The 6,670-nt window shown below is 30.7% G+C and overlaps 1 protein-coding gene across 1 annotated transcript; it reads left to right on the top strand.

The window, feature by feature from the left end:
* The first annotated feature begins 4,311 nt into the window (after window positions 1-4,311).
* On the top strand, window positions 4,312-5,471 carry LOC105771232 (transcription repressor OFP8). The gene has a single exon (XM_012592642.2). It carries the CDS (start codon window positions 4,364-4,366, stop codon window positions 5,258-5,260), a length of 897 nt encoding a protein of 298 aa, XP_012448096.1. The 5' UTR covers window positions 4,312-4,363; the 3' UTR covers window positions 5,261-5,471.
* The last annotated feature ends 1,199 nt before the right edge of the window (window positions 5,472-6,670 follow it).

The raw sequence follows: 6,670 nt of genomic DNA, 5'->3' as shown, positions 1-6,670 counted from the left end.
TGAAGCGGATCTTACCTTAGGTGGAGGAATGTGATGACCACACGTTAAAGAAACGTAATCTGCTGCACTTTTGGCCAAAACGTGGCGTTGTGGGTCGGTATCTGCCTGTCGTTTTGCTACAATGTTAGGAAGCCATCGAAGGAGGGTGACGCTTCTACGCCTTGTATTTTAAGGCTTATTGGTTTTGGGTCTTAGCCTTTGGGCAGTTGGGTTTTGGGGGTACTTACGTAATCTAAACGGTAACCATTACCGACCCGTATCTATGAATAATAAGACCCTGGAACCCCCCTTAAAATTAAAAAACTTTTATTTCGACTTTTTAAAAGTTTTTAAAATTTTAAATTTGTAAAATATTTTGATCTTACTACAAATATAAAATTTTAATTTAATCTTTTAAAAATTATAAAGATGTAAACTATTAAAATGATAAAATTATATTTTTTATCATAAAAATTAGAATTTCATTTCCACCCCTAACAAATTCCATGGTTGAGGTTTTGAATGCTTAAACATATCTTATCATGGAAGAATATGTTTTAGACTGGTGAATATATGAAGCAGGAACATGGGACATTTTCTGTTTTGGATTAATAATGCTGGGTGGGGGCAATGCTTTATATCAAAGAAAACTGAAACTCATATTCAGTCCAAATCGAAATCTTGGGTTGGGAGACGCTAGGCTCATTTGGGATGGGCCAGTATCACCCGTCTCTATTTTATACAAGATACATCGACTAATTTTAGTGCTAAATCATTCTAAACTTCGTTTCTGGATTTTTGCACTAACCAATAAAAGGCTCTAATTCATACTTTTAACCTAAGCAACTCGTCTACTGTATAAGAGTTAAAAAGGTAATCAATTATAATCATCAATTCTTTTAAAATAATCATTTAAAAAATCTTCAATCGAATGCATTACAAAATTTTTTATCATTAAACTCATGTGAAAATCTAAATTCAATCTGTACTTAGCTTGATTTTTTATTATAAAATCTTCACTGATGAGCGTCTAACAATAAACTATTATCAATTAATAATCTAAATAATTTTGATCAAAATATGCCACTCAAATAAACTAAGTTATTCACTTTTCATTGTAGGTAAAGCTAACCCAACTTTGGCTTCAATGATTCGTAATTTTATTTGTGAAATCATGGTGTTGTTTTATTAACTTGTTACCAGAAACCAAATAAAAAAGACAAGAGCTTGGAACAAGACTGAAGCCAACCTAATTTCCCATGATTTTTCACTCAAATCGGAAATAGCTTTTGAAAAAAAATTCGAGACCAATAAGTTCAAGGGACACCTTTTTTTTTAAGAAAAAGAAACGATTATTTGTTCATGATATAATTTTGAAGGGTGCACTGATGAGAAAATTAAGCCATTTTTAGTATCTCATGAAAGACTTTGGCTTATATCTTTGTTCTTACGTTCCTGTCCTATAATGGATGATATATTATCCTATAAAAATAAAAAAAATTTAGTTAATGACGGATGACTGTTAAGAAAACTATTGTAATTTAAAAATTTAAGAAAAATAATAGGATTTATTTTCTTGAAAACTTTATGCGTCATGAATGTTGCATTAATTAAGCAGATATATATACATGTATCGATAATAAAATTATAAAGCAGCTATTTGATTAAAAATTAAATGTATTATTAAGAGACAATTGCACATGAAAATTTGGCGTAAACCCACAAAACAGTACTTATAATATAATGTTATAAAAGTCATAATCCCACATGGATATGCTGCCACCCTATGTTGGGATTTGGGATTTTTAAATAAAAAGAAACCCATTCGAAATGATCATCGAAGGTTATTTAATGTCATATTTATACCAAATCAAATGCAATTGTGAATATTTTAAGTGAAGATATTAGTAACTTTAAAGAGTATTTAGTGATAAAAAAAAAATTAAATTACTAAGAGCACACTCTATATAGTAATAATGTTTAGCTTCTGAAAATAATTACCAAAAATGTTATATTAACTAACCTTAAAAGAGCAGCCAAAAAACACTCAAATATAGGAGAAAAACAGTCAAAGTAAAAACTTGTAGGTGTGACTGAACTTGACCTCATACTCTAAATAAAAAAGCTGAAACTCAACCACTCGAAGACTGTCTGTTAGTTGTTGTTGTGGCATTTCCAACAATTGAAAGGGTAATAAGTAACCAAGTGAAGCTCTTTGATCCTATGTGTTTTTGTTGTTTGGAAGCTTCCCAGACAATGAGATACTCTTAATTTCACTGTCTTACTATTCACCATTTTCTCGGGGGGGGGGGGGAATAGAAATATATATAGACATAGATTTGATGTGAGAGTACTCCTTGTGTTTATTGATTTGTCCTGTTTACGTACAACTTTGAAACATAAGTATTAAAAATAAATAGATAAATAAGAATTATGAATCCATATTCATTATTTGTTGTTAGACAAGTAGAGATTTCGATCTAGATTCTTTGACCCTCATCCATCCTCTATAGCTAATAGGGTCATATCGAATTATAGGATATTTTCATATACAATAAAGTTTTGAAGCATATTCGTATAGGTGGTTAAGGGACAAGGGGAGGAATGGTCATAGAAAGGAATTTGTGTTGTTATACGGCAGCAACCCCAATTCATGTATGTGAAAAGAAAAGGCATGTCATTCTTCAATGTCCTATTAGAAGTCGGTGTCCCGTTTCCCACATTAACACTGTTCATCTTAATTACATATTTTATTATAAAATTAATCTTCAATGTACATTTTTTTAACTACTTTATTCAACATTCCAATTTTCGTTATATTTTAATTATTGGGTATTAGCAAAGAATTTTAACCATTATTATATTTTATATTGTTGAGTGTTTACAATATATATATATATATAATCAACTTTTTCTATAATAATTTTATTTATTTGTCAAAAGTTTAGATGTTATTTGATGGTGACTGTTGTACACTTATATAACGCTATATTTGAAATTCAAATTATTATTTTTTAATTTTCAAATTATAAAACTATAATATATTAATAATATTATTCTTGAGTAAAATTTAGACGGTATATTTAATGAAACTTGTAAAATGGAATTATATTTATTAAACATTGTATTCATTTTATAAAGTATGATTAATATATTTTGGGTAAACTATATCATTAGTTACTAAATTATGAGTAAGTTTCAGTTTTGGTCAGTTAACTAAAAATAGTTACAATTTGATCACTCAATTATTCAAAAATTTTCATTTAAGTCATTAGGTTGTTAAATCGGTGCTATATGGCCTTTTTTTTGTTTGCATTGCTTACACCAGTTGAAAGCTCGCCTTCCCTTTCTCTTCTACAATTCAATTTTTTCATTAAACAGCATTGGACATCACGAATTTACGAACCAAAATTCAAACAACTCCTTTTCTCTGATCTCCGACACTGATCATTAGGTTGACTTGTATTAAAGGTATGTTCTTTTACTTGTCAATTTGTATTGATCTACCATACCATTAGTTGAATTGTCGCTTGTAGCTCGCTAGCGGAACTTTAAAAAAATTAATAGCCCAATGACTTAAATAAAAAAACCTTTTGAATTCTTCAATTATTTAAATGAAAACTTTCAAATAATTTAATGACCAAATTGTAACTTATTTTAGTTAAGTGACCAAAATGAAAATCTACCCATAATTTGGTGATCAATGGTGTAATTTGCCCTATATTTTTATATAAAATTCAAACATTTATGGAGATAATATCTTAACTAAATTTTATTATTTTATTTTAATTAAAAATGAAACAAATTAAACTTACTACTATTATAGGAAGTCAGGGTGGACCATGGAGCCCAAATTCCTTACCAATTTCTTTTTTATCCTCCAATTCTTCCAAATATATCCTTCAATAAACAAAAATGGGTAGTTTGCATTAAATTTAACAATACCATACCTGGAATTAATTTCCCAAACTAGGTTTGGCCAGCCCAATTCATTACCCTTTTTTTTTTCTTTTAACCTGAAAAATTCTCCATTTTCAAAATGTGATTAAATTTTAAAACCGGTAATTAAATTTTGATTTGCAAACAATTTAAGCGCGCAAATTTAACAAAGAAAATTAAAGCAGGTAAGAAAAGTTGACTACCCGTGACTTTCATCCTTATTTTATATCACTAATTAATCCCAAAAAAATAAGTCGTCTTAATCCTTAACCCAAAGTTTAACACAATAAAGACAAATAAATAATATTTTAATAGTTTTCGGGATTTAAATTCCATTCCTCACATGTTTATATATAACTTCTCTTTCTGCATTGCTATATCACCACTCTCCTCTCAAAAAAAAAAAAAAAAAAAAAGAAGAAGAAACCTCTCTCGTTTGATCCGTATGGAAAATCGATTCAAGCTAAGAATCTCTCGCATGTTTCGATCCTCGTTTGCCTCTTGTCGGACCCGGAACATGTCGGACGTTATTGAGAAACCTGTTTTTTCACCTGAAAAGCACAACAGCTTCCATTTGGTCGAGCCATTTTCGTCGTCGCCACCACCCAAGTCTCGACCCTTCCCTTCCGTTTCTAAACCCAGAGACGCCATCAATGCTCCTAAAGAATCTCTTCCCAGACGTAAATCGTCAGCTCGTTATCCCTCTTATATAGTCTCCGCCGCCGATTTCGACGGCCGAAAGTGTCCGCCGCCTGCTTCTCCTATGATGCCTTTGAATCTCTTCTCCGACTGTAAGGACTTTGGTTTCTATGAGAAAAAGAAAAGCTTACCCAGAAACAAGAAAAAGAAGAACAACAAAAGGGTTCATATTAAAAGCAAGTATATGTCTTCCACCGCAGCATTTTTCAGTTCATCTGTTGCTTACAACAGTAATACTTATTACGGTGGGTGGTGGTTTAGCAGTGAAGATGAAACCGACACTCTTTTCTCTTCAAGGACTCGCTCGTCGGATTCATCCGAGTCTCTCCGACAGCATTCTAATTGCCGTAAAAGGTGCAAAGTTCGTCGTAGAAGAGGTAGAAGCTCCGACATGGGGATGGGAGTTTTACCCCTGGAAGGAGGAACCGATAAAGTCAAAGACAGCTTCGCCGTAGTGAAAAGTTCTAGCGATCCCTACAATGATTTCAGGACATCAATGGTGGAAATGATCGTTGAGAGACAGATATTCGCAACAAAAGATCTGGAACAACTGTTACAGTGTTTCCTGTCACTGAACTCTCATCACCACCATAGCATAATTGTTGAGGTTTTTACAGAGATTTGGGAGACTTTGTTCTCTTGAAATGCACAGTCCGAAGAGAAAGTTGAAAACTTTGCTCGTTTTCGCTTTTGTTTATTTCGCTACCAGTAGTTTTTAAATTAGAATTTAGAGTTCTAACTCCGAATTAACGTTGTTAATTAAAAGAGAAGTTGAAAACATTGCTGGTTTTCTTTGTTCTTTGCTTTGTCTTGTCTACAGCATGGATCAATGAATGTATATGACTTTTTTTTTTTGTTTTGTTTTTTTATGTAATCTTTAAAATTTTAAACAGTGAATTTGATTATTTCGATGAAATCCCAAAAGTGGAATTCTTTTTCCTTCAAAACAAGCAGAGATTGCGTTTGTTTGTTCTAGTGTTTGTTTGCCTTTCCATTGACATATTACTGCAGGGGAAGAACTGTTACTGAAAAGATAGGGCAGTGGCAAAAAGGAAAACGAAATGGAAAATTTTGTGGCAGCAAAAATCCTTTGATTTCAAATCCATTTTATATGGGTGAAAGTACCCCCCCACTACTACTCCTATTATCAATAATTCCTTCTATTCTACCAAAATTTCTTCTTTTTTTTTTTAAAATATATCATTTGTTAACATTTGTAATGGAAACAGATGACATGTCAGTAACAGTGCTGACATAATATATATTTAATTTTGACATGAAAATTTAATGTATATCATATTTAAATAATAATATTTTATAACTATCGTACCAATATTATGAGTGGCATGTCATCATTTATCGAAATGGTTTCCGTTAACAATTTTACTAATTTATTTACATTTTAAAATGCAAGATTTAATTGTTTCTTTTTAGTAGAGGTACTTGTTTGTTCCATTATTGATAAAACAGGGACTTTTGGGGTTATTTGACCATTTTATATGTTTTACACCAAAAAAAGAAAAAAGAAAAGGGAATGTAGTGAAAAGTTATTGATTTAAAAGATTATTTTCTTGTCTTTTTAAAAGCTCAGTAGGTCTAAGTTAAATCTTCATTAAGAAAGTAGAGCTAAAATTTAAACACTAACACATGCATATTGATGAAAAATGTTATATGCTCAGACGATGTATTAAGAAAGATTCCTTGAGTAAGGATAAAGCTAGTTTTTCATTAGTTATGTATTTATTTTCGGTACAAGCAATTGACTTGCAAATCATTAAATAAGAGATAAATTTTGAATTCTTGTTGGTATCTAAACAAACACTGCACATATTTATATCTAAAAGTGTATTAATAGGAGTGGGTAAAACATGTATGGCTTATACAGAAGGTTTGTTTTAAGTCTCTCATTTCTTCGTCAAGTAAATAAATTGTACTATGACAAGTCCCTGAGTTTAAATACGATATACCCATTTTTTTTATGAAAAAATTGCAACATAAAATTAAAGCATCTTATATCATTATTTAAAATGCTAATAAATTTGATTAATTTCAA

This window comes from Gossypium raimondii, chromosome 5, assembly GCF_025698545.1.
Source record: "Gossypium raimondii isolate GPD5lz chromosome 5, ASM2569854v1, whole genome shotgun sequence".
NCBI lineage: Eukaryota > Viridiplantae > Streptophyta > Magnoliopsida > Malvales > Malvaceae > Gossypium > Gossypium raimondii.
This window is presented reverse-complemented; position numbering and strand designations above follow the sequence as displayed.